This window comes from Alligator mississippiensis, chromosome 5 (genome assembly GCF_030867095.1).
Source record: "Alligator mississippiensis isolate rAllMis1 chromosome 5, rAllMis1, whole genome shotgun sequence".
In the NCBI taxonomy this organism is placed as follows: Eukaryota; Metazoa; Chordata; order Crocodylia; family Alligatoridae; genus Alligator; species Alligator mississippiensis.
The window spans coordinates 45,155,186-45,182,583 of record NC_081828.1 but is presented as its reverse complement, the minus strand read 5'-3'; the positions used below and the strand labels follow the sequence as shown (position 1 = coordinate 45,182,583).

Genomic DNA, 27,398 nt, shown 5'->3' with positions numbered 1-27,398 from the left:
AAAATATATAGGTATTTAGAATTTATTTTATTATAGTGATTAAGGCACTAGTAGGTTTCCAAATTGTAAACTTTAAAACTATAAATATACCACTAAAACATGCTCAACTGATAGCTATATATATAGTGGCTTGTGAATAGATTTGGGTTTTTTAATCAGAGAATTTGCTAATTTTTTTAATCAGAGAATTTGCGATTTTCAAACAGAAAAAAACAGGATCCCTGCTTATAAGTGGAAACTTGGACAAACAACTACGGAGGAATATAAGAGTATTACTAGGGCATGCAAGGATGAAGTCAGGAAAGCCAAGGCACAATTGGAGATAAAGCTAGCAAGGGATGTGAAGGATAACAAGAAGGGTTTCTACAAGTATGTCAGTAACAAGAGGAGGATCAGGTAAAGTGTGACAACATAGTGAGAGAGGACACAGAAAAGGCTGAAGTACTCAATGCCTTTTTTACTTCAGTCTTCACAGGCAAGGTCAGCACCCAGACTATTGCACAGGGCAGCACAGTTTGGGGAGGAGGTGAGCAGTCAACTGTGGCAAAAGAACAGATTAGGGACTATTTAGAAAAGCTGGAAATATAGAAGTCCATGGGGCCAGACAGGATATACCTGAAGGTGTTGCGGGAGATGGCTGATGTGATAGAAGTGCCCCCGACCATTATCTTTGAAAACTCATGGCAATTGAGAGAGGTCCTGGACTATTGAAAAAGGCAAATATAGTGCCCATATTTAAAAAAGGAAAAAAGGAGGATCTAGGGAACTACAGACCAGTCAGTCTCACCTCAGTCACTGGAAAAATCATGGAGCAGATCCTTGGAGGAGAAGAAGGTGATTTGGAACAGTTAGCATGAATTTACCAAGGGCAAATCATGTCTGAACAATCTGATTGACTTCTATGATGAGATGACTGGGTCTGTGGATGCAGGGAGACCAGTGGATGTGATGTACCTTGATTTTAGCAAGGCTTTTGATTCAGTCTCCCACAGCATTCACTCAAGCAAGTTAAGAAAGTACAGGTTGGATGAATGGATTGTAAGGTGGTGTGGCAGGGCACCTTTTGGTGCATGCCCCATTAAAGGGCAGAGTCAGGCAGCTACCAAGTGCCTGATGGCAGCAGCCATCTTGAGAACAAGGGATATAATGGCTGCAGTTTGCTGCTGCCAGCCCAGGCAGAAACATTGCCTGGCTGAGCTGCAGCAGGAACACCTTGAAGGTAGGAGCAGAAGGCTCTTTGTCCTGGGCATGGCCTAAAACTGCACCCTGCTGGGGAAGGGTGGTTTGGTGGGGCTCCTGGTGGTGCAGGAGCCCCCAGGAAATGCTAGGCCAGTTACCTCCCCGGTGAAAGGTGAGGAGGGGCGCTTAACCCCAGCCCGCATCCTCAGGTGGGCTTTGGAGGCAGTTGTGGGAGTAGCGGGGTCAGGTATGGCAAAAGGAGTGCCACCTGAGCCCAGCAGGGATGTGAGATCCCAGAGACCCCAGAGTGGGTAGCGTGTGGAGAATAGTTGTGTGGCCCGCACAGAGTAGCCTGAACAGGAGTAGGCCTGAAGGGCAGTGCAAGGGCCAGCCCTGTGAGTAAGTTGATCATGAAGATGATAAGACCCGAGGGTGGGGCATGGTGTAGAGACTCTAGAGGGGGCATAGTAGGAACCCCATGTGTGGGGAAGAGGCATGGTCATGGATGCCTGAGGCCATAGTTTGGGCCACAGGCCAAGTAGGGGGCTCAGCCAGAGAGTTAGGTGTGAGTCCTGACCCTGGTAAGTCCTCTGCTGCAAAGTGGCCGAGAGTGGAACAAATGAAAGACCTAAAGGGCAAGCACAATGACCTGCTGCTCCAGGGAAGGAGTGAGAGTCCCTGTGAGAACCTGGAGCACCAGTCATGGTGTAGGTTATGATTACATCATGTGGATGCCATCTTCGAGGCATGGGCTGTGGTGTAGGAAAGGTTTAGAGCTGCAGATAGTGACCCCTGGCATCGGGGCTGGGAATGGGCAGCTTCCCACATTATACCACCAGTTTATGGGAACAACAAAGTCATGGCAGGACGGACTGCCCCAGAGAGACAGGTGGGCGGGCCGGCATGAGACCCAGCCCCAAGCATGCCTCCTGTCACAAGTGGATAGGAAATTGGCTGGATCATCAGGATTGGAGGGTAGTAGCCAATAGCTCGATGTCTAGTTGGCAGCTGGTATCAAGTGGAGTGTCCCAGGGGTCAGTCCTGGGGCTAATTTTCTTTAATATCTTCATCACTGTCCTGGAAGATGGCATGGAGTGCGCCCTCAGCAAATTTGCAAAGTACACCAAACTCAGGGGAGTAGTAGATATGCTGGAGGGTAGGGCTAGGATTCAGAGTGACCTAGACAAATTGGAGGATTGGACCAAAGAAATCTCATGGGGGTTCAATAAGGACAAGTGCAAAGCCCTGCACTTAGGACAAAACAATCCCATGTGCCAGTATAGGCTGGGGACTGACTAGCTAGGCAGCAGCTTTGCAGCAGGGGATGGCTATAGCAGGAAACTGCTGGCAGCAGGAGGGGTCACTTCCCCTTGCACGGAGCAACAGTTTTTGTTCTGTGCCACCGCTGCTGAGCCTGGGCAGGCAAGCCTGGAGCAGGAGCGGGGTTGGGGCTCTGCAGCACAGGTCATTGCCGGTAGTGCAGGTCTGGATTCACCGGCGGTGGCAGCCAGAAGAAGCCATCTGCTACCTGGGCTGCCTAGAAAGGCAGTCCAGTTGCAGAGCCGCCCCAGCCCCACTGTATGGCCAGGGGGTGGCAGGACATGCCACAGCTGGACTGTGCTTGGGCCAGGAGACTAAGGGACCTGTTGTAGGCTGGACAAAAACCCACTGTGGGTTGGATACAGGCTGCATTTTGCCCGCCTCTGGCTTAGCCTCTTTACGCTCTCCTCATATGGAAGCCCCTCCAGACTGCTAATCATCCATGTTGTCCTTCTATAGTTCTTCTATATCCTTTTTAAGGTGTGAGGACCAGAACTGGACACAGTACTCAAGGTGTGGAAGCACCATTGATTTATAAAGAGGCATAATGATACTTTGTATCTTGTTTACAATTCCCTTATTAATGATCCCCAACATTTTGTTTACCTTTTTCACAGCTGCTGAGTAGGAGGCTGATGCTTTTAGTGAACTGTCCACAATGACTCCCAAATTTATTTCCTGTGTTGTAACAGCTAATGTAGAGCCCATCATAGTGTAGGTACAGTTTGGGTAATTTTTGCCCAGGTACATCACTTTTTACTTTATCTATATTGAATTTCATCTGCCATTTTGGTGCTCATACTCTCAATTGTGCCAGATCCTTCTGTAGTGCCTTATAGCCCACCTTGTCCTATTTCCTCTCCAACTTTTTTATCTGGTCTATCAAAATCAGTGATTCTCAACCTTGTGAGACTCAAGGCAACACTCAGAAAATGCCAGCTCTTAGCCTTCGCTCATTTGTTAACTGTGGGAAAAAATAATAGAGTAACTCTACTGTTGCAAAGAATTCAGCGGGCACATCTGCATGTGCAATTAATGTGCGTAAATTAACTCCAGAGCTTATTGCTCTGGAGTTTTTTGCTCTCAGGCATGCCACTTGAATATGCGCCCAGGAGCAAACAACTCTGGAGCATATTGTTCATGCGCAGCACATGGAGCCTGGTCAGAGCAGCCTAGGTTGGTAGGAAACCCAGGGGGTCAGCCTGCTAGCTCAGGGCTGTTCCAACAGGGCTCCACATGCTGCAGAAAGGCTGACTGGGGCACAAGGGTACTTCAGCAGAAGGGCTGCCTGCCAGCTAACCCTGCCCTGAAACACCCCGTGCCCCAGCCAACTGGAGCAGTGTTTACACGTGCTGCTGCACACAAAAAAACTGCAGCAGGGTTTATTAGTTTTGTGCACCCTAATAGAAGCATACATGTAGCCACCGAGACATTTACTGCAGTTAATTAGTTAATTGTGCAGTAAACATCTCGTGTAGATGTGCCCAGCAAGACCACAATAGATCAGAATGTTTTTGATGCTATGAATTCCCATTTGAAATGTTAGTATGAATCATGTGTAGGTGTTTGCACACCTAACTGTGCTAATATTGTGTGGCACCCCACAGCATCCTTGAAATGAACTCATGGCACCCCAGGGTGCCACAGCACCCTGTTTGAGAATCACTGATCTAGAGTGTAAGTTCTTCAGGGTAGGGATTGTTTCTAACTCTCTATATGTGCAGTGTCTTGAACAATGTGGCTCTTATCCCTATTTTGTAAGATTGCTAGGCACTACCATAATGCAAAGAACAATGATGAAAATGTTGCAGGGTTCCTTCCTTTAATGTAAATGACTTCCATCATCTCAGTACTATAATTCCTTTTTTCTGGCATAAAATCAAGAGATTTTTTTAAAAAAATAATAAATATTGAGTTCTGTTTGCCAGCTGGTCATGTCTTATCTGGTTTGTCAACTCTTGTGATTTTATTATGAATCTTAGATGTGCTTTTTTTTCAGATAGACTCGTCCTGGTAAAGCTACCAACTGGCTCCAAGTTTCTGAGACAGCACTGACTTTTGGAGCTGTGTTTCAAGGAGTCCTTGGAGCCACTGGGACACAACTGTTTTTTTGGATTTGAAAAAAAGGTCACGTATTAGCACTGTTGTGTCTGAGATCATGAAGCATGATGTTGCTTGACACGGTGTTTATGCAGTCACTACCTGAGCTAATTAGTTTTGTCTCTCAGCAGAGCCAATTAACCTACTTGCAGCATTGCACTGGTGACTATACTAAGTGCAAAATATGGTGTATCCATTCTGGAAGTCTCTGGAGAATCTGGGACTATGTCCTGGATGTGGTTTCTTGAAAATTGAGTACCTGGGCCCTCCATCCCTCTTCCAGCTTCTGAGTTCTGTGGCAACACATGGCATGGCATGGCACAGGGCACTGAGGGTAAGATCCGGGCCAGATGGCACAGCAGTAGGGAGGGACACGCATGCAGGCACACACTGTAGTGGTGGGAGGGATACCCATGCAGAAGGTGGGCCAGGGGCAGCCTATAGGACACCTGGCTACTTAGAAGTTGGATAACTATGATGTAAAATATCACAAGACTTTTAGAGACTCTCTTCAGTGTTGTCCACACATAGGATATTCGGTGGCTTTGTTTGAAATTACTTGATTACATGGAAAGTTTAGATTGATTATTTTAAAACAAAATAATACTAAGCCTACACGCAAAACCTGTACTGCTTGTCCTATAGTACTATAAATAAAATGATATAAACACTAGTGGAAACACAGGTTTATTGCTGTAGCTTATTCCTGTGTGAAAAAGACCTATGCCTGCATGAGACATCTTTGTATCAATGTAAGCTTATCCATACAAGGCTGAATTGCTGTATTTGCAGCATCCCACATTTTGGAAGCAAAAGCTGGGAAACAGTTCTGGATGCATCAGAGTGATCAGGAGCTCTAAAACTAGTAGATGAAATATAGTCAGTCTTCTGGCCCGTACAATTACTCAGTTTGAGAATTTGTCCAATTGACACTGCCTAGGACCAATTTTTCAAATTCAGGATGAAACTCCTATTTTTGGGAGTCCTCCAGGACTCAGCCCTGAAATCTGGGACCATCCTGGATTTTCCAGGATGGGTCATACATGTGAAAACCACTCCCCTCACTGCATCATCTCTGTAAAAGCTGTGCATGCACCTTGTTTCTTAGCTCTCTTCCTGGCTGAAAAACAAATGCAAGAGTCATAGGCACCAACTTTTATTTTTACCGGGGAGGGAGGCCTAAGATGATGGACATGTGGAAAGTTCTGCACATTTCAGGTGACAACCCTCTTCCCGAGGGGGGCCAGGGCCCTCAGGCCCCCACATACTTGGTGCCTCTGGCAGGAGTAACCCAAGTTATTATGCAAGAGTAACCCAGTAGCTGAATGCATGAGTAAGCCAAGTGCAAAACCAATGAAAAATAAAAAGACCCACTCAGGTCTAAAAATCACACAGGTTTTAACCTAGTCCCATGATCTGGGGCGGGGCCTAAGCCAGAGAGTTCTAGCTACCTGAAGCAAGCAGGGTTGTCTCTTGGCCAGCACAGGCCTAAAATGTGAGCAGCAGGGTTGCTACATGGCTGCTCTAGGAGAGTATCAAAGTGGTGGAATTTATTACCAGGGATCCTGGGCTCCTCTGATAAAATAAAAAAAACCCACAATTTTTGGATTAAAAAAAAGTAACCCAATATCCACATTTTTCTGTGATTAAAGTGAAATGCCATACACACACACAGTGTGTGTGTGTGTGTGTGTGTGTGTGTGTGTGTGTGTGTGTGTGTGTGTGTGTGTCAGAGAGAGAGAGTGAGTGAGTAGCCCAGGTACACCCAAGAGTATGCCCGTCCACAAATGGAAGGGATGGGGATGGTCAGGCAAGAGTGCTGCAAGAGAGGGAGGGAGCAGTTCCCACTTTTTACCATACAGCCAAGCCAGGACACAGTACTTATTGATATACATCATTTGTATATAGTTAAGTTACAAGCCCTTAAACTGATGTAAGATATTTACAATATGCTTTACATGTGACACTGCATTCAGTAGTCTGCAATCAGGAAATTCGCACTACCTCCAGGAACATGCAAAACAGAGCACAAGTAACTGGGAACTCAAAACGGGTTACTCACAGCATGGGCAGTGACCAACTTCCAATACAGATGAGTATCGATATCCAGGAACAGGTAAGCACAGGTAGGTAAAGCTATCACTTCAATAAACAGATACAGGCAACCCAGTAGGCAAGCACAGGTAAGTCTGGTAACAATACAGTAGGCACATACAGACAACAAAGCAAATAAACACAGGTAATTCAAGGTACCATTTCAGTAAGCATATAGAGGCAGCAACCAAGTAACTCAAATATGAACATCAAAGAATACCTATAATTATATTAACATCAACATTACATCAATCACAAGATATGAGGTGCCTTCAACACCCCCTGGGGTGTCCTGTGGATCCCCTGTCCTTTTGAGTACAAGCTTGGGCTCACCTCCCAATAGAGAAGGGAGGCTCCAGAATCCCCCCTCCCTCCAACAGCATCGGGCTCCCATCCCACAACCCGGGACCCTGTATATCCAGCTCCCACAGGGGCCTCTCCCAGGGCGCCTCCCCTGTGGGACCTGCTCCTCAGCAACTCCTGCTCCTGTTCAAAAGAACAGTCGGGTCTTGTCCCCTGGACATTAGCCCTCGTAGCCTCTCCCCAGCAGCACCTCCAGCTCCTCTTGTGGCCAGGCACCCTGCTCTGGGCACCCAGGCCGAGCACGCTGCCTTCTCCAGCTATCCAGCCTCACACTGGGGGTTTTCCTCTCTCTGTGGCCTTGTGCCCTGCTCTGGGCACCGAGGTCTTTGTGGCTACACCAAGCCACACTGCCATGAGCTCCGGCTGTCTGGCCTCATGCTGGGGCTTCTCCAGGCCCCACTCTGGGCACCGAGGGCTCTTTCAGATGTGCCGAGCTGTGCTGCCAGCTCCGGCTGCCCAGCCTCACGCCAGGATCCCAGGCCCGAACTGCCTCAAACGGCTCCCAGGGCCAAGGCTCTGTGCACGGGGTTGTCCCAGGCAACTTCTTCAGGGTGTCTTTTGGGTGACCGCTCGCGGGGCAGCTCTCACCAGTTCCTCTAGGCCCCTCTCTTCTTAAGTCCTGCAAGGCATTGCTCCCCAGTGTGTGATCACCTGCCCTTTTATTCTTTCTAGAGGCCCCTTCCCCCACAAAGAGCAGTCTTCAATCGAGTCCAGACCACCCCCTCCCTGGAGCAGGGGCGGGGCAAAATGTTTCACCCATCAGGAGTGCCCTCTTCCAAGCCCGTTGTGCACAGCAAAAGTGGCAAGCCCACCGCCATAGATAGATAGATAATTCTGTGGCGTTCCATTTTAATCACAGAAAAATGTGCATTTTGGGTTACTTTTTTATCAGAGAAAACCAGGATCCCTGTTACCAACAGGCCACAAACGTCTCTGCGACCCACGAAGAGGCGAGATCTGGTGGGGAGCCGCTGAGCTGGGCCTGGAAGCGGCCCAAAGACTTTTAAAAGCCCCTAAATTTGCCCCTGAAGCTCCTCCTCCCCAGACAGGCTCCGGCAGGCCCCGCAGTGCCTCGTGAGCGCAGTTCCCGCCAGCTCCTGCAGAGGGCGCCGCCGGCTCCGCTCGGGGCCGTGAAGAAAGCGGCCGTCCGGGGTCACGTGAGCGGCGCTGCGTGGGTGCGTGCGGCGCAGTGACGTCAGACGCTTTGGCGCCGGCTTGGCCATCCGCCATCTTGGTTGCTGTGTGGGAACGGTTCGGGCGGTCGGCGCGGCGGGAGCGGCGGCGGCAGCAGCGGCCTCGCCGAGTCCCGTAGCCGGACACAGGCCGGAGCCGCGGCCCCGGACGCTGCGGCCAGGTGAGCCCCGCTGGGGCCTGTGGGTGGGCGGGCGGGAGAGAGGGAGCGGCGCTGGGGGGCGGCCTGCGCCTTGTCGCGCCGCATGGCCCGGGCGGCGGCACAGGCCGGGCCGCTTCCGCCGGGCGGGGGGAGCGCGGCCTGCTCTGGCTGGCGGCGCCCCGCGCCGGGCTTCCCCATTGGTCCTTCCTGAGCCGCGCGCGGCCTCCCGGCCCCGCCTTAGCCTTAGCCTCCCTCCCCGGCGGGCGCGGGGGTCTCTCTTCTCCTTTCCCCGCCGCCGGAGACGGGTCCCCGCCTCCCTGGGCTCGGGGCCCTCCTGCCCGGGTTTCCCTAGTGCTTTTGTGTCTCCGTGACACGAGGAGCCGGTCCCGCTGGAGCCGCCGCAGCATCTCCCGGCTGCCGCCCTGCCGGGAAGGGGCCAGCACTTGGGAGCTCCGGGAAGATAGGATGATGAAACTGCCTGGCCCCGCTGGAGTTGCCTTTGCCATGGGGGGAAGAGCTGCTCTGCTTCCCTCGTGAGATGGGCAGTGGGGGCGTGGGAGATCCTTTGTGGTCACTGCCCTTGGCTTTCGATTGTCTGGTTTGCCTGTCCCCTTCCTGCCTGAAAAGACAGCCCCAGGTCTCCAGCCCATTGCTGCTGAGGATGGCGCTCGAGCGGGACGTGCAGCTCCTTAGCACGAGTTCAGCTTTGAAATTCTTTCAGTGACTTGCCTGGTTTGCCGTCTTTTGAGGGGAGGGGGTACTCAAATGGTACGCAAGGTGCTGGGCCTAAGGTTGGGGGCATGGGAATTGACATAGATGCGCCAGGTGAAGGGAGGAGCAAGTATTGCTGAATTATGTTTAGCTTCAAAGTAAAGGTTATCTCTGTGAAGCCCCACCTGCACTGGGACTGTTAGTGTAAATGACCATCCTAGGGACTGGGTATTTTAGCTCTGTGCCTGTCCGTGCTCATAGCTTGCTTGCGTGACATGGTTAAAGCGTGTGTGAAGGAACAGGGGAAGCACCATCCAGGTTGAAAGGATCTGGTATTTTGGGACAACAGTTATTTGTAGGCAGATCAAATAGTGCTTCTGTGCTGACTAATTTAGAGGAAGTGCCCCTTTTTAGCAGCCTGAAGTGTCATCAACATGCATGCCATTCCAGTGACTCTCTTCAAGCTCTCATCCCCCGCCCCTGCAGTGATTTCTGAACTTGATTTTTTTTTTTTTAATGCGAGTTGCCAAAGACGCATGGGCTTATGCATTTTTCTCTTCAGAGCTTCTTTCATCATAAAGACATTCTGGGGGAAGGGCAAGAATTAAGGGGTTTTGACCTTAAAAATAACAAGGCTGTTGGGCCTCTCTTTTTCCTGGTCTTGGCTGTATTTTTTTTGGGGGGGGGGCTCCTCTTAATTGAAGTCTGAGCTGTTGATTTATTCACTGAAGTTCTCTTTTCCTTCTCAAGTGTCTTGAGACTCAAATTAGCGTGTTAGCAGAACCAAACAAACGGTAAAGATTTGACCAGGTAGACCAAAATATCATTTTGCTTCAATCGGTACACGCAGTCTATTGTGTAGTGTGATGTTACAGTTCTGCCGGTTTTTCAGTGTTTCCTGGCACTCTGCAGTATATAAGAGTTTCTAAAGGGGAGGGATTCTTGGGAAAGTCTTTGTCTTTTTCACACATTGTAAGAGGCAAAAAGGATATTATTTCCACAATCCCCCCTCCCCTTGGCCAGGACTTGATTAGTTTGCACTTTTTTTTCTCTAATGTGACATTCAGAATGAAATATATCAGATTAACGTAAGGATTTAAAGTCTTGCAGTTTGTTCTTAATGCTGAGAAATAAGGAAGTTTTGAGTCGTCTTTGTTTTACATCCAGCAAGAAGGGGTTTTTTTGTGTTTTGATGAGATCAGTTATGAGAAACACTGAAAAATATGCCACTCGTGTTGGGTTTTTTTAAGATATGTGTGTGTGTAATGTTTTGCCTTAGTGGCTCTGGTTTGTAAGGGCAGAAAGAAGTGAAGGGGAGGGAGGGAGGAAGGACTTAGGGAGCTAGATAAGATGATGTAGCTAAGGTGGGACTGTAGTGAATGCCTATATGTGATTCAGGTATGGAGTTTGTATGTAGGAAGAAGACTTCATATAAGCCTTTGAAGTTGTAGGGTTTAAGAAAATCCTTTCTCTCTCAGTAGGCAATGGAGCTAGATGGGAAGGGGGACTCCTTCACTACAAAAGCTACTGTAAATCATGGAGCCAAAATGCAGGATTCAGAATAAATGTACCCTGACAGTCGCATCCTCTTTCTGTCACCTGGGGATGGATACCGGACTTGTCACTTTGAGAATAACATCCCGTGTCACCCTGATCAAGTCACTCAGTCAAAGTCATGGCAGGGAACTGGACCAGTCTCCCAGGCTCCAGACTGGCCACCTTTTTGCTGAGCCCTCCTATTATAACAAAATAAAAGCCTATAGTAAAATGCAGAGATGAAAACAGTGTCTACAATGTGAAGGCAAATGGAAATAGATTACTATTTTTATTAAACTGCTGGCAGTTGTTAAAGACCATGGTGCAGTTGGGGTTTGAAGAATGTTGTGTGCCATCTCCCCTGCTGGATGTGTATGGTATGTCACATAATAGAAAGGATGGGACACACAATTCCTAAAACTCTCGCTGGGCAGTTACCAGTACCCAGGGAGTCGCTCATTGAGCCTGCAGGGCTCCTCTGGCATGGGCAGGATTCCTGCCTTGCCCTGCAGCTTCTGTACAAGCTGCAGAGCAAGGTTGTTTGACCCTGCTCAGGGGGGTAGTGGGGAGCTCCCTGCTCCCTCTGCTGTTTCATGGATGCCCAGGTAGGCAGCTGAGGCTCCCAGCTACATGCTCACTTTTTAAAGTTGTAGGGTGCTGTTGGTGGAACATTGGGGTGCCTCTCCCTGATGGTGGGCTCATTGTACCCTGAACCTTTAAAAAGCAAGCTGCCTCTAGGAGCAACTTGTCTGTGGAAATAGAAGCTGGGCGAGGGGGCTTTCCACTCCCCAGCTGCTGCTTCCACACTGGGGAGTGGGGAGCCCCATAGGTTGAGAGTGGGGAGGAGGGGATGGAGGCTCCCCAGTCTGAGACCTGGTATCCAGGAACTTTAAAGAGTGTTTACAGCTGCGCTCTACCCATGATTTTTAAACCTCTTTAAGCACTCAGATCTAGGCAGTAGGGAGAGGTTCTGTGTTTTCTGGGTCCGGACACTGAGGAGTGTTAAAGAGCATGGCTCTCTCCATGTGTTCTTTAAAGCTCCCCAGCTGCCTATGCCCCTGAACACTGAGGGAGCAGAGAGTTGCCAGCCCCTGAATGCTGCTTCAACCAGTGCCCTGCAAACTTAAAACAGGTTAAAAGTTAAAATGACTGGGGCTTCCAGATGCACATTTGCTTTTTAAAGGTCTGGGGCGCACAGCAAGGCCAAGATTGGGGAGTTGTTCCCTGATGCTGGGCTCAGGAGGCTGTGTTCCGGGTCCTGAGGCTGGCCAATGTGGGATCTCATACTCAGCTGAGCATTGGGATCTGCCATGAGTTAGCTGGACATGCCACACCATCAGTTCAAGGTGCAATACAAACAAGTCTTAAATGATGCACGTTATGTGTAGAAAATTTTTTAGTTGTTTGCTGTGTTATTATGCCATAAAATGATTTTAACATGTGGCAGGGTTACTATTTATGATGGGGTTAACACCATAATCGCACCTCAAGTGTAATGTGTACCAGAGCCTTTAGAAATACTTAAGGTATTGTTTAACATTCATTCTCAGACTGTCTTTCTAGACTGTTAGAGATGGCACAAGCTGTCATTAACAGAATTAGTTTTTCATAGTTCAGATGTGTTCTTTCTTGTTTTATGGCAAAATGAGACTTAAGTACAACAACTCATTGCATCTTTGCAGGCTTATAACAAGTTTTAAAAGTATCCTAATGGTAGGAAAACAAAGCTTGAGCCACTTGATTTGTGAGAGGCAGTTCTGAAAAGCGTTTTTTTTCCTTTTGTAGTCTTCTGTTAGAAATACAGGTACCATCTAACTTGAAAGGTGATTAGCTAGAGAACTGAAAGTGCATCATCACAAAAAATGGCATCAGTTTAGGCAAGGAGGAAAAGGGATTTTTGATTTGCACCATCATATTATTTTGTTAAACAGCTGTTTTATTCAATGTATAGTTGAAGCTTTAGTGAAGGAGACATTATTACACTTTTGAATATTTAATGAAGGTATAAGACCAACTAGACCTTGTCTGAAATCCCTAATGGCTTTTATGGGTAAAACCAAGGGAGTCTATTTGAAGTTCTTGACCCATTGCGGTTTCCTGCTTACTTTATGCCACTCTTATTCATGTTAAGATTAAAAAGACACTAATCCAGTTTTTTAAAAAAAAAGTTATATGATCTCTGCTTTTTTCTAATCTATCCCTAAAGCAGAAAAGTCTAGCAATAAACAGAGGGTCTAACTCTGGTTTTCAGCCTTATTAGACTTTAGGCACCCCTTGAAAAATACCAGCTCTTAGTTTTCATTTGTTTTTTGACTATGGAAAAATAATAGAGCAATTCTTCTGATGCAAAGAACTTAGACCACAACAGGTCAGAAAGCTTTTGATTAGAGGTGCACTGATACATTGGTCCGATATTGGATTGGCACCAATATAAAGATAATTTACTATATCAGAAATCGGTCATATCGGGCCCATAATTTGGCTGATAAATGGCCCATGCATGTGCACAGCTGCAGTGCAGCACAGGTGGCAAGGAGCACTGTAGAGAGAGAGCTGCCTCCAAATGGTAAGTCTGGTGTGGTGGGAAGGGGAGGGAGGAGGTAGGGGACTGGAGGGGCAGATCAAGATCCCTGTGGTGAGGGGGGGTATGGGGTTGGGGCTGGGGCAAGTGCTGCCCAGCTAGCACAGGGCAGGCACAGCACAGAGCTGTGGCTTATCTGGAGGGGGGGCAGAGGGGGGCAGCTCCCACTGCTGCATGCTACTCGGTCAGGAGGCACTGGTCTGGTACTCACCTGCTTGTCTGGTGGCTCCCGCCACTGCTCCTGCTGCAGGGGATGGGCAGGGATGTGCCCGCGGATCTGCACTGGGTGGGCTGGGGCCAGGACTGCCAAGCTCTTCCCAGCAGGGTGGGGCTGTGCTGGGAAGAGGCTGGGGGGGGGGAAGGAGACCTACAGCTGCAAATTCACCATAGCCGCTTCCCAGCGCAGGCCCGCCCCACCAGGAAGAGGTTGGCACAGCCCTGGCCCCAGCCTGCCCTGCACAGATCTGGGGGCAGGCCCCCCCACCCTCCCAGATAAGTGGTGGGAGCCACCGGACAAGCAGGTGAGCACCAAACAAGCTGCTGGACCAGCAGCTCCCAGCCAAGTGACTTGCGGCAGCAGAAGCCACCCCCTTCCCCGGGCAAGCTCTGTGCCACACCTGCCCCGGCTGGGCAACGCTTGCCCCAGCCCCTGCCCTAGCCCCACACCCTCCCTCACCACAGGGGCCTTGATCTACACCCCTAGCCCCTTCCCTCCCTCCTTCCCTTCCACCATACCAGACTTACCAGCTGGAGGCAGCTGTCCATGCTGCTGGGCTAGGCATCGGAAGCCAGATCAGCGTTGGCCGATGTGCCTCCTTAAAAGTCGTATCGGCCACAAAAATCTCTATCGGTGCACCCCTACTTTTGATGCTGTGGACTTCTATTTGAAATCTCTGGCTGAACTTGTGAATCAGTGCTAATATTGCCCAGCATACCACAACAGGCGTAAAAGGATCTCACTCCACTCCAAAGTGCAGTGGCAGACTGGTTGAGATTCTCCGGTCTAGTTAATCATCTTGCATCTTTAACTATTCATTTTTCATCTTTAAGAAATGTTTAGCATATCTTAGCTCATCTTGAAAGTATTTCTCATGTACTACTTGGTTATTTTTATCAGACTTAATGAGAACTTAAATCTTCATCAGCAATGTGTAGTTCGTATTTTAAACTAGTTCCATTTGGTGATCAAAGTCTAAATGGAGAAACTCCAATTTTCCAGGAGAGTAATTTTGAAATAGTGAAGAACCTCTTGGGAGATTTCTTTTTCTGATTAAAACTCCATGTGCTCCAACAATGAAATAAGAAATGTTTTTTTTGTTTCCAGGTACAATGCACTCCTTAAATGCGTCTTGCTCCCATCTAGATCAATTCCCTTACACCTTTTAATTTATCAAGGATAAACTATTACAAATATAGAGTTTTCCCTTTGATGTTATTTAGCACAAATCTATTCTATATAGGCTTTTGAACTATAGCTGTACTGGCAATGCCTCTATAGGAGATGGAGTTTTCACTGGCAAGTGGTTTTACTTGAATAGTCACGTTGGTCCGGCATGTGACTTCCACACTCCAGACAAGGGATCGGTAACCCCCGGCACATATGCCAGAGCATGGCACACAAGGCCATTTTGCCACTGGCCACAGAACCCAGGCTGCTTTCAGGAGGCTGCAAGCCATGTTGCAAACAGCATGGGCTCCATGGCAGGCAGCAGCTGTCCAGAGCCCAGGCTGGCTGGAGCCAGCAAACAGTCCAGAACCCAGGCCAGCAAACATCCTAAGCATGGGCTCCATGGTGGTGGCAGCTGCCTCTGCCATGGGGCCAGTGCCAGGGCTGCAGAGCCCCCCAGCACCACCTCCATGGCAGCGTAACCCCAGTCCCTTTCCTGCTGTCTGCCCAGAGGCATGCATCCAGCCACCACCAGCAACAGGGATCGGGGCCCTTGCAGCTTCCCTACCTCTGGCATGCCAAATCAAGGCATAGATGTAGGTTGAGTTGTTTTTGGTACTCCAGCCAAAAATGTTGCTGACCCCTGCTCCAGACCGTTATATCTGGCATCTCTTTTTAGCATATATCTGGTCTTAGCTTTGTGGTTGAAGTCCAAGAAAAAATTCTTAAAACACATTTACATGATATAGTTTAAATTAAACCTTTTCACATTAGAGCTGGCTGTCTTTTGAAAGCAGCATATTCAAATTTAAAAAATTAGAGGATATTTCAGTCTAAACATTTTTGACATGTCAATAGATATTTTTTTATCAACCAAGATGCTACAGATAACCTCCATATAAAGTGGACTTTATCTGATACTTGACTGAGCATTGTAGGATGTGCTGATGAAACTAATTTGTAGTTCATCTGTTTAAAAAAAAAAAATCTTGCATAAGGTAAACTTTGTCTCTGAGAGTGTGACCTGGTGCTTAAAATCAGTCACATGTGCGGCGGTGCCCCCCCCCCCCCCTTGAAACTTTGAGCCTGGTCATCTGCAGTAACATCTGTTACGTGTGAAATCCTCTTCCAGATACTTAAGAGCAGCTGCTCTGAGGAGCTGGCAGTCTAAGGTAAACAAATAGACCTGTCAGGGGAATAGATGATTCAAGTACAAGGCAGCTTAGTTCATTATAGACAGTTTTCAGGACTATGTTTTTGGGAGAGAGTAATGGTGGACAAGGTATAGTGTACCTTGCAGAAGGGCTCAGTGAACTTATTCTGTACTACATGAAAGATGACAAAAGTGATTGTGACAAATGAGTGCATGCTATTGGAGTGCTTATGAAAAGGGAGGGGACAGCCATGGCAGGAGTAAGTATAGGCAGCTATAGTTATACAGAGCACTGATACTCAAACTTTTTTGGACCAGTGGACCATTATCACCATTAATTTCTTGTAGACCACCATGCAACCTCATTTATTTGAAAATACTTTAACGGTATTTGGGGCTCAGTGCCATTTGTGAACTACCTATTACGGCCTTATGGACATAGTTTGAGAACAACTGATAGAACGTTTGATGGTAGTGAGAAGAAGCTTAGACCTTGTTTACAAGAGGAAATGACCAGAATAGCTAGGGGATGCACCGATACAGATTTTGTTGCCCAGTGGTCCATTATTAACCAGCCGTATCAGCCAATACCAGTCCAAAAGCTGATATGCAGCCCAGCAGCTTAGACAGCAGCGTTCCGCCAGTAAGTCTGGGTGGGGGGAGGAGTGGAGGAGGGAAGATCAAACCCTCATGGTGAGGGAGGGAGTGGGACAGGGACAGGCTCTGCCCAGCTGGGGTAGGGTGGACTGTGGGACACAGCTGCAGGTGGCTTGTCGGGGGGGGGGGGAGCTGCCGCTGCTGTGCACACCCCCAGGGGAAGTGTACCCCCCAGATTTGTGCGTGGGATGAGGGTGGGCTCGGGGCCAGGGCCTGTGCCAGCCTCTTCCCAGGATGGGGGCTGGGCTCGTGCAGGCAGGGGTGGGTGGCAGTGGCGCTGGAAGGGATAGCTATGCGGGGCCCCAAAATTCACCATAGTCCCCCTCCTAGTGCTGCTACCACTGCCCATCCTGCCCTGAGCTCAGCCCTGGGGCAAATCCCCCACCTGGAAAAGACCAGCCCCTGGCCCTGAACCCACAGCAGGCAACCCACCCTCACCCTGCACACAACTCCGAGGGAAACATGCCCCCCATGTCTCCCTGTGCGGTGTGCACAATGGTGGGAGCCCCATGCAGCCCCTGACAAGCTGCCTGCAGCTCTTTACCATGCCCTGCCCCGGCTGGGCAGCATCTACCCCAGTCCCACTCCCTCCCATGCTGTGGGGACCCACAATCTGCCCCCTCCCCCACACCGCTTCCTTCCCATAGACTTAGAATAAGTGCTGTGCTTGAAGGTTTTTGTTGAGAAATTGATTAGAATAGATTTTACAGAATAAACTTTCCACATTGTAAATTAGCCCTTATTCTGGACATTGCCTTTTGGGTAGTATCGTTGTCTACAGTATAGCTGTACTAAGTAAATAGGGAGTTTGAAGGAGGGTCTGGAAGGATTTGTCATGGCACTTCCACAGTACAGAGGAGTGAGTGAGCTAAACCCTTTAAAAACCCTCTATCAATCCACAAGAGATGGAAACAATTCTTTCTAGCATTTTCTGATGGGCAGTTGCCCTATAGAACCCTTTCCTCAAGAGACTGGTGCATAGAGACTACTCTGAAAAACTTATTTTATATCTAGTTAAGGTTTTGGTGGGACAGATCACAGCAAGGAGTTTGAATGTCCAGGTTCTTCCTAAAGGTTTCATTTTTCTGTGCTCTAGGAACAGACATGCATGCTTGAGGCTTGAAGAGTGGAGGGTTGGTGCTGAAAGAAGCCCACAATAAGAAGTGAATGCTTGAAAAAGACTGAAAAAAGGGGATTCTTGAGGGAAAGCCTCTTCCTTTATTAAGAGGAGTTCATTCCTGTGGGTTGGGATGTTAAGTGATGCTGAAGTAGAGAATGTTAGAGAGAGGAGGATTATCAACACTGAGCTAAGCTGGTCAGAGCCTTTAATTTCCCCTGGTCTGTCTTTAAGCGGTATCCTATTTTCCTTTGCCCATTTCCATTTGGATTCATATAGAACTTGCATGAGGCCTAGCTTGTTTTTTGAAATCCTTGCCCTTGGACTATTTGACATAAGCCCCAGAAGTGGCCATGTTCAGCAAACTGACTCTGTGGGATGTAAGGAGCTTGGGAAATAGCTACTGCACAACTTGTGAGTCTGGGGACATAAGTCTATGAGAAATCAGGGAGACAAGTAAAATTTCAGGGCAAAGAAACACCAATAGTTCATCCTGTCTAATACCTCAGATTAGAATTTGGAGGATTGTAACGCATATCTTGGATTAATATATGGCTAATTAGTAATTAATTTTGCACATTTTATTCAAAAGGTAGACAGCCACATTTTGCATCAGTTGATGATAGTGGAGGTTTACCAAGGGCAGTTCTGGGAAAAATTGTTAGAGTAATGGACCCTGATAAGTATTGGTGGTTTATTAGGCCTGTATCTGAAAGAGGAAAGTCAGTCTTCTGATCACGTTCGTTCAGAGCAGTGCTACCTTTTATTACTATTTTCTGTATATTCAAAAGAAGGGCAAGATCTCGTAGTGTACTAAAAGTGCCATGATTTATTAGAAAAGGAAGACAATGTCCCTTTTCTAGAAGTTATAAGCATGCTCTGCATCTCTCTCTCTCTCTCTCTCTCCTCTCTCTTCTTCCCCCCCCCCCCCCCCCCCCCCCCCGTGAATATTGAAATGTACTGGTATCATCGGTGCTGCTTTTTCTCGAGTAGCTTTTTCCCTAGCCAAGTCCAGAATTTTCCTAGCAAGTGAAAAAGCAAAGGCACGGGAAAATCCATTCTTTAAAATCAAGGTTGCTTTGTGGGTTTTTTTCCCCCAGTGGTAGCTGTAAATCTGTGCCACCTTATTCTTTTTCTGGAAATCATCTGTTGCTCTGTTGAGGCATCTTCATACCTTTTAAAGCATTTGCAGATCTTCTCACAACGCTCTAATCTAGCAAACCACCTAGCTTTGCTTGAAGTTGATTTGTGAAATGAAAAAACCCTTTTATTTGACCTTTCTTGTTGCTTTTTTGTTTAAAATCCTGATTTTCATCTTTTTTAATATTTAGAAATTGGAGCCTTTTCTGCATTGACATATTCTAAGTAGCAGTAGTACTGCTTTTGATCTAACTGCCTCTTTGGGAAGCCTTAGTTTAGATAATTCTGGTGTCTTATAGTGCCTTTTCTGTGATGCTAAACTTACAGAGTACTCACATTGCCATATTTGGGATCAGGAAGGAATTTTACCCCATGGTCAGACTGATACAGACTGTTGTGTTTTTTGTCTTCCTTTTAGTGGCCTTTTTCCTTGCATCTGTCAAGCGTATATTAATAGCCCTTGCAGGTGCAGGTCATTAACAGCCCCTGTCCCCTTGCTTTACCTATGGCAAGTTAAGGTGTTTTTGGCAATATGCTTCATAGTTGTGGGGTCAGCTTGATTGGTGTAGTTCTGAGAATAGTTTAGACAAGGATTTACATGTGGTGACTTGGTTATGAATGATCCTGCCTTGGGCAGGGGGTTAGACTACATAACCTCCAGAAATCCCTTCCAGCCCTACTTTTCTATGATTCTGTTATCGGGTAATAGGCAAATATCAGTCCTTCTGGATCATGGTGTGTGTGAGAGGTCACCAGGACCTTCGATGCATATGCCCTGGGCAGGAGTATGGAGCAGTGGAGACTGCCCAAAACTTCCATCCCCACTTTTAGGCTATTGAGACAGAATCCAAAGCCAGACGAAGTCCAGATGTTCAGTACCTCGATGGCTGAATGGCATTCTTTAGGCATAGGGAGAATTTGTTGTCTCCAGAGAGAACATTCTGGTTAACAGCAGTGTATGGCACTGAGAGATGAGAAATGATTATTACCCGCCCATCAGCCCTATTGTCTCTCTGCAACTTTTATGTACACAGTCAAGCCCTTCCTTTCTCTAAAAGTGCAAAGTTAAAGCAAGTTAAATTAATAAAGGATAACAAACAACAAGGATGTTCTTTTTGTAGAAAACAATGATTAAATTGAGGCTTCCTGACCAGTGATTTAAACTGATTTGATGTAAATCATATCCACCTTTATTCTACCACTGAATTGCAACAGCGGTTCTGTGATCAGCATGGATCCTGATTTTCTCTGATAAAAAAAAAATCACAGATTCCCTGATAAAACCCCCCAAATCTGTAATAAATATTAAAGGCTCCTGACAGTGCCCCACGCCACAACCCCAGCTTTGTCTGTGCCCCTTGCCCCTCACCCACAGCCCTTGGGTGCCCCCAGCTGCCAGGGCTATGGGGCCAGAAGGCAGCGACTACTGCAGGAGAAGGAGCATGGAGCTCCTGCCCCCCTGCCTGCCTGCCTGCCTGCTGAGGGCTTGGGCGGGGCCGGCTCCCAGCTGCAGCGTCCGCTCTGGGGCAGGGGGCAGGGAGGACCTGCACCCCCCAGATCTGTGCGCAAGGTAGGACGGGTGTGTGCTGCAGGCTTGTGCTCCCCTCCCAGCTGCTCTCCTCCGGGGCCTCTGCAGCGCAACATGTGCGGCCTGGTGCAGCTGGGCACAGCGGGGCCATGCAGGAAAACTGCTTGCCTCTGTGAGCTCCACGCTGCCCCGGCAACACTTCCCCTGAGTGTGCGGGTGGCAGCATGGGGTTGTGCCCCTCACTGCTACTCCCAAGTGCAGGCTAAATGTCACCACAGCAGTGTGGAGCATGCCCCCCAGGACGGTGCACTGTGGCCAGGAGCCAGCCCTGCCCTGCCCCTGAACAAACCACCTGCGGTCTCATCCCACTCTCCACCAGGGCTCTGAGGCTGCATGCTGCAGCCCCGGACCCGAAGCCTTACATGCTGTCCAGCAGGGCAGCAGCCCCAGCCCTGCCCAACTCCCTCCCAATGAGGGCTTCAATCCCCCCCTCACTTACCTGCAATAGCTACTCTCCAGGCTGCCTGGAGCCATGTACATATACATGTACATGGCGCCCCAGCCTGACTGCCCTGCTCCTGCTCCCTCCCAACCCCCTGCAGCCTGGAATTGGGCCAGCCTGCAGAGGGCTTGCTGCAAAACTACAAAATCTGTGAGTTTCTCTGCTAAAATGAGAAATCTGTATTTTACTTTAGTAATGGGGGAAATCCCCGATTTACTTCGTTTTCCTGTGGGAAACAGAAAACCTGGATTCCTAGTGATCAGGTAGAGTTTCTGAAATTCCATAACATAGGCTTAACCTGTGATTACTTGCAAACTAGTAGAATCAAATCAGCCCATGCCAAGTGCCAGGAAGATTGGTGCTGCCACTGGCCCCAGATGGCAGAACCAGCCTCCTGTCATCCGGCAGGCAGATCGGGGGCCCGCACCCCGGGGAGGAGTGTAGCACAGCCCCTGCAGCCCTCCCAGGGGTGTGGGCCCCCAGATCTTCATGCCAGATGACAGCATGCTGTCACTGCTGGCTGGGGCCAGTGGCAGCACCAATCTTCCCAGCACTCAGCACAGGCTGCACCCAGCACCAGTTCCAACCAGCAGCAACAGCCTCAGGTCATCCAGCAGACAGATCAGGGGCTTGTCGGCACCTTAGGGAGGGCTGCAGGGGCTGTGCCAGACTCCTCCCAGGGGTGCAGGCCCCCAGTCAGCCTGCCGGATGACAGGAGGCTGATTCTGCCAGCAGCAGAACCAATCTTCCCAGTGTTGGGTGCAGGCTGCACCAGTCCCAGGCAGCAGTCTCCTGTCATCCAGCAGGCAGATCGGGGTCCTGCACCCCCAGGAGGAGTCCAGGGCAGCCCTCCTGGTGGGTGCGGGCAGGCCCGGATGACAGGAAGCTGCTGCTGCTGCTGGGTGCAGCCCATGCCAAGTGCTGGGAAGGTTGGTGCTGCCGCTGGCCCCAGCTGGCAGCAACAGCATGCTGTCATCTGGCACAGAGATCTGGGGGCCTGCACCCCTGGGACAGCTGGGGAATGTGCTAGTATCCTCCCGGGGGGAGAAGTTCAGCTTTCTCCTGACTGTTATTAGCTGTCCCATCCTATTCTGCAAGAGCCTTGCATTTCTCTTGGTCTTCCTCCTGCACCCTGTATACCTAAAGAAGAACTTCTTATTGTCCTTGATTTCAGTTGCCACCCTGACCTTGGTTGCTGCCCTTGCCCTCTTTATCCTCTCCCTACGAATACAGGCTATACTTGTATATTCTTCCTTTGTGACTATCCCTTGTTTCCACTGTTTGTAAGCCAGACAGACTTTGAATAAGGGGAGCATAGTGGTCTTCGTATAGTCTCTCAAAATCCTCTGTGGCTTAGGAATCTTTTTTTTTTTTTTTAAATGTTAGTTGTCTTTGATTGATATGAAGAAGAAATGGTGTCCATAGTTCTCAATGCAGTGCAGTCTTCACCAACGGTCTAACAATGATTGCTAAACAAGTTTGAATCTTTTACTTCAGCTGTGATTCCTTGTTGTAATAGCTGGCTTTTCTGTTAGTCTGGTTTATGTAGAATGAATGGGTAATTGAATTATAGGTATATAATGCCATCAAAGAGATGTGGTGATGACAAAACAATGAATTATTTTATGCAGTTGAGGTAGCCCGTTTTTCCTCTGTTTTGTAATATGATTTCTTTGTGATAGCCTCACCCCAACAATCTTTCACTTACTGTTGCAGAGAAGCTTGAAAATGTGATCCAAGTGTACTCTAAAAGCTCAGAAATAAGGCAAATTAAAAGAATTCAAATTTGGTTTAAAAATCATGATATCTAAATATCAATCATTACTTTGGGCTAGATGTGATATTTTGAACACTTGAAGTTGGCTATACTGGGTATTGTCTAGTGTCATATTGAAAGGTGCATAGGTAATTAGCGATGAGCCTGGTGTATGGATTTATATGAAATAAATATGTTCTAGTCAATAAGGCAGCAGGAACATACCATATCTGCTCAGTTCCAAAATGAGCTGTCTCTCTGCCCGGCTGCCCTTCTGTCTCACCCCCTTATTTAATATGGGGGGGGGGGGGAAAGCCCTTTGTTTTGGGAACAAGTGGGGGTGGGGCTTTTCATTAAAAAAGTTGAGTTATGTATAGCATTAAAAGAATGCATAAATAGGGGAAAAAAAAAACTTTTCTAAACAGCTCTAGTAGCAAAGTAGCTTGGAGCAGAAAGCTGAAGTTTGGCATGAAAAATGCCCTCATTAAGAATTTTCTTTATGCGGTTAAAGGCAGCTTTGATTTGAGAGTAGAGCTTGTTGGAGAAAAGCCTCTTCATGCATATCTAGAACAACTGTCTGGCACTTTTTAGCAGAGTTTGATGTAAAGTAGGCTGCATATCTAATCAGGACAACTTAGTTGAAAACTAGAAACAAACCACAGGAATGACTTGAAGCTTTTCATAAGCCCTTTGCTTATTCAATCCACACCTTTAGGGAAATTGCTATACAGCTTCCATGTTCTGCAGTAGCACAGGTCTTTTCTTTGAGCCATCAAAGATCCACAACTGTTCTGAAAAGGTCATGACAGACGGTCAGTAATACTGAACTACTCTTTCTTTCAACCCTAGGAAATTCCAGGCTTTTTAAGACATGCTGGTGAGCTCTGAGAGGCACACATAGTGTTAGGTTGATGGGCTGTTCACATAGGCTTTGTAGGCTGCAACTTTAGCACCACTGCCTTATGCCAACATGTACCTTAAATAGAAAGGGAAAGAGAAGACAAAACATTCTTTCAGTTAATCCCAGAACAATGTGGGACTGAAATTGTTTCCTTAACATCCCTCTCACTTAGCGCTGTCTGTTACCTCACACATTAGCTGTCAAAATTAGTTAATAAAATACTGACCACACTTGACAACATCTACAAAGCTTAACCACTTCCAAAGTTGCATCTGTAAATATCTTCACTTTCTGCAGATGCTAGTTTAAAGAGAAAGTCCCAAACTAGCAGAAATGTATCAAGAGAAATGTATGAAAAATGAAGTCGTACAAGTGGAATAGCATAGGGATGCTTGCACAGCTGTAAAGATTAACCCAGAAAAATAGAAACCCCCTGTTGGAGATTGACAGAAAAGTATAAGAACACCAGTATTGTGCTAGTAAAGATACTAACAGAAAACAAAGTCCTTAATCAGCAGATACTGTCTCGAGAAGCTTGCTTATGGTTAGGGCAGGGGTGGGCAAAATGCAGCCCAGGGGTTGGATGTGGCCTACCAGGCCATTCTATCCGGCCTGCGGGGCCCCTAAAAAATTCAGAAAATTAATATTTATCTGCCCTGGCTGCCTATCATGCGGCTCTCGATGGCTTGCCAAAACTCAGTTAGCAGTCCTCTGCCCAAAATAATTGCCTGCCTCTGGGTTAGGGGGTCTAGCCAACTTGAGGAGACAGCTGGCTGATTTCATGGTGCTGGCTGCCATTTTTATGGGCTTATTGTGGTGGCGTCCCTCACGCCTTTGATTAGCTAAGGGGCCTCAGTGCCCCCCTTCCGCGCTGATTGGCTGAGAGGGCTGTTCATCATGGAGCCCCAACCCTTGATTGGGCAGGGTTGCACAACAGACAGCCCCCTCAGCCAATCAGTGGTGAGGGCAGCAGTCAACTTGCCTGCTTTCCTTCAGGTTGGCAGCCCCCTTTTGTGTTTAGCTGTGTGGCTGGGACTGCTGGCTTCCACTGGGGAGCCAGCATTTTACTTTTAGTAAGTATTTTCCCCTATAGATTTCACGGAGATCACCTGATTTCTGCACAATCGTGATTTGAATAGGTCCCTACTTATGTATAGCCCCTTCTACTTATTGTATCTATTACACAATAACCTTGTTAATTGCATAATACATTTAGACTGGCTACATGTGCAAATTAACTTGTGCCATAAAGAGGTCCAACCAGCTATAAAGTTCTCATGTTTTTGAGCAATAACATTATAGCTGGTTTCTGTCCAGTTTTAATTTGCAAGTGTAGGCAGTCTATGGCAGGGAGATGACAGCTGCTGTGATCTCCTAGCTCCTGAGGAACACAACAAACCTACAAGGCTATGAGGTCACAGCCTCAGAAATCTCCCAGCCGCAGATGCACTCCAGATAGTGGGTGGGACATCAAAGCTGCTGTGATCTCCAAGCTGAGGGGTGCTCCACACAGTACCCCCAGGGATGAGTTCCACAGCTGATGTGTGGTGTAGCTGGGACTCGATCACATGTGCTACAGCCAGGGCTGTCAGCAGAAGAGGCTGCCATCCGCAGGCTTCCCCCTGCATCAGCAGTAAGGTGCAGTAGGATCTAATGCACAATTCCACAATCACACCTCCTTCCATGTACCTGTGACATGGCAGGTGGCCCAACTGCGTGGATCACACATTAGATCCCTGCCTTCCCCTGCACATGTAGAGGGGGCTAAAACATATACCTATAAGTGTAGCTCTAAAGCTGCAGTCTTGACTGAAAGGACTAGAACATTATTGACTCCAAGATGAACATGAGCTGCCAATGCCAGACTGCAGCCAGCAAGGCCAGCCATACCTTGTCATGGATCCAAAGATGCATCTCAAGCCGGTCCAGAGAGGTGATACTCCCCCTCTATGCAACTTTGGTCAGACCGCAGTTGGAGTACTGCGTCCAGTACTGGGCACCGCACTTCAAAAGGGATGTGGCCAGCCTGGAGAGGGTTCAGAGGAGGGCCACCCGTTTGGTGAGAGGGCAGCAGGACAGGCTGTATGAGGAGAGACTGATGGACCTGAACCTTTTCAGCCTCAGCAAGAGGAGGCTGAGGGGGGACCTGGTGGCTGCCTACAAGCTCATCAGGGGAGATCAACAGCAAATAGGTAGAGCCCTTTTCTCCCCAGCACCACCTGGGGTGATGAGGAACAATGGTCATAAGCTGATGGAGAATAGGTTTAGGTTAGAGATCAGAAGGCAATATTTTACAGTTATGGTGGCCAAAATTTGGAACCAGCATCCCAGGGAAGTGGTCCTCGCCCCTACCTTGGACAAATTCAAGAGAAAGTTGGACGATCACCTGTCTGGGGTCTTGTGAACCCAGCGTTCATTCCTGCCTGTGGCAGGGGGTCAGGCTAGATGATCTGTTCAGGTCCCTCCTGACCCTAGCTGCTATGAAACTATCAATTGAACACAATACTTTATTAATATATTTACAATTTGGAAGCTTTACCAGTGCCTCAATTGCTATGGTAAAATAAATTCTAAGTACCTACAAATTTTGGTATTGGATTTTGAGTTTTTATCATAGGAAATCAGAGCTCCTTCTGTCCCCTTCACTCACTAGGACACAGGTCTAAGCCCCTTACAACCCCCCCACCCCCTCCATCCCTGCCAGAGGCGGGGGCTCTCAGCTACCAGGGCTATAGGGCCAGAGACCCAGATCTGCAGAACCCAGCTCCTCCTCCTCCCTTGTGGGCAGCACAGCTGAAGCAGATCCCATGAAGGAGAACCCATGGGGGGCGGGGACAGGCTGCCTGCTGTAAACTTGGGCTCCCCACCCTGCTGTCCCCAAGCCTCCCACACTGCCCTGGCTGGACAGCAGTCCCAGCCTCGTCCATCAAGTTGTTAGTGGATATTTAACAATTTTTTTATATTTGCAATTGGCCTTTCATGTAGAAGTTTGAATTAGCATGGTTCTACTCTGTTGATATTAAGAATTATGTAACTGGCAAAATTGTATTCCAATCCCTAGTTAGTATAGTATTTGAATATATACAAAACTTTGACCCTTTCTTTTTCTCATCAATCTCATATTTAATTGACATTCCTTCTAGAATGTTGTTTCTGTGTGGCTAAACATTTCAACATGTCGTAAAATGATTCAGATAATGGTTCTTTATAATTTGCATTCCATTAATGAACTAGATTGTGACATACTACATTCTAGGCATAATACATGTGTAGTGTGTTACTGCCTTAGCAATACCTACTGTGGAAAGGTTAAGGCTCCAGTCCTGCTAGTGTTGACCTCTGCACTCACTCAAAGTTTCACTTACTTCATTAGGACATCAGATGTGTTTGGGGGTCAGTATTAACAGATTACATTGCAGAAGTGGAACCTAATTTTGTTTGTGGTTGGGTTTTTTTTTCCCCACACAGACTATTGAGAGCGTAAGTGATTATATGGATCATCTCTTAATATTTCAGACACTTTCACCAGGCAGGCTGTTAGTTTGACTATTCAGTCCTGGTTGGAAAAAGACTGTAAACAGTTTGCATGTCTGATTTCTTTAGTTAAAAATAAAGTCTCTCAGTAGTTTGTGGATTAATTTAGTTAGTTTTACTGCACTCTTTTGACTGAATAAAAATATTGAATAGTTTTCATACAACTGCAATAGACTGTTTGAGCACACCCTATAAAAATGTGCTCAGTGCAGAAGCTACTACTTAGATCGGTGCTCCCATTGGTTTCAGTGGGGTTGTCTCTGAAGGTTGCAGGGTTGGGTCCATGTTTCTCAAATTGACATTCTTCCTTACAAACACAGGGGTACTGTGTGGAGCACCCCTCAGCTTGGAGATCACAGCAGCTTCCATGTCCTCGGGGACCTGTAAGCTCTTTAGGTCAGGGGCCTTATGCATCCTTGACTCAAATAGTACCTATTTTGCCTTTGGCACAATCTGAGTATGAATCCTTTCTGTACTGTAAAACATCACTTAGGCCCAGGCAGGAT

The 27,398-nt window shown here is 47.8% G+C and overlaps 2 protein-coding genes across 15 annotated transcripts in view; both read left to right on the top strand.

Moving 5' to 3' along the window:
• LOC102576869 (dimethylaniline monooxygenase [N-oxide-forming] 2) overlaps positions 1 to 5,272 on the top strand; it is a 31,383-nt gene extending 26,111 nt beyond the window's left edge. The window contains exon 9 of one of the 2 annotated variants that reach the window (XM_059728295.1): positions 4,503 to 5,272. In XM_059728295.1, coding sequence (XP_059584278.1) covers positions 4,503 to 4,554 — 52 coding nt within the window. In that variant the 3' untranslated portion in view covers positions 4,555 to 5,272. Of the gene's footprint in view, positions 1 to 4,498 lie in introns of both variants that reach the window. The other variant, XM_059728296.1, reaches the window with a different exon arrangement.
• A 3,006-nt stretch (positions 5,273 to 8,278) lies between these two features.
• Positions 8,279 to 27,398, top strand: part of PRRC2C (proline rich coiled-coil 2C) — a 102,799-nt gene continuing 83,679 nt past the window's right edge. For 10 of the 13 annotated variants that reach the window (XM_014605166.3, XM_014605171.3, XM_014605170.3 and 7 more), the window contains exon 1: positions 8,279 to 8,410. The gene's annotated coding sequence lies outside the window, so the exon portion shown is untranslated. The remainder of the gene's footprint in view (positions 8,411 to 27,398) is intronic. The other 3 variants (XM_059728294.1, XM_014605173.3, XM_014605172.3) reach the window with 1 other exon arrangement.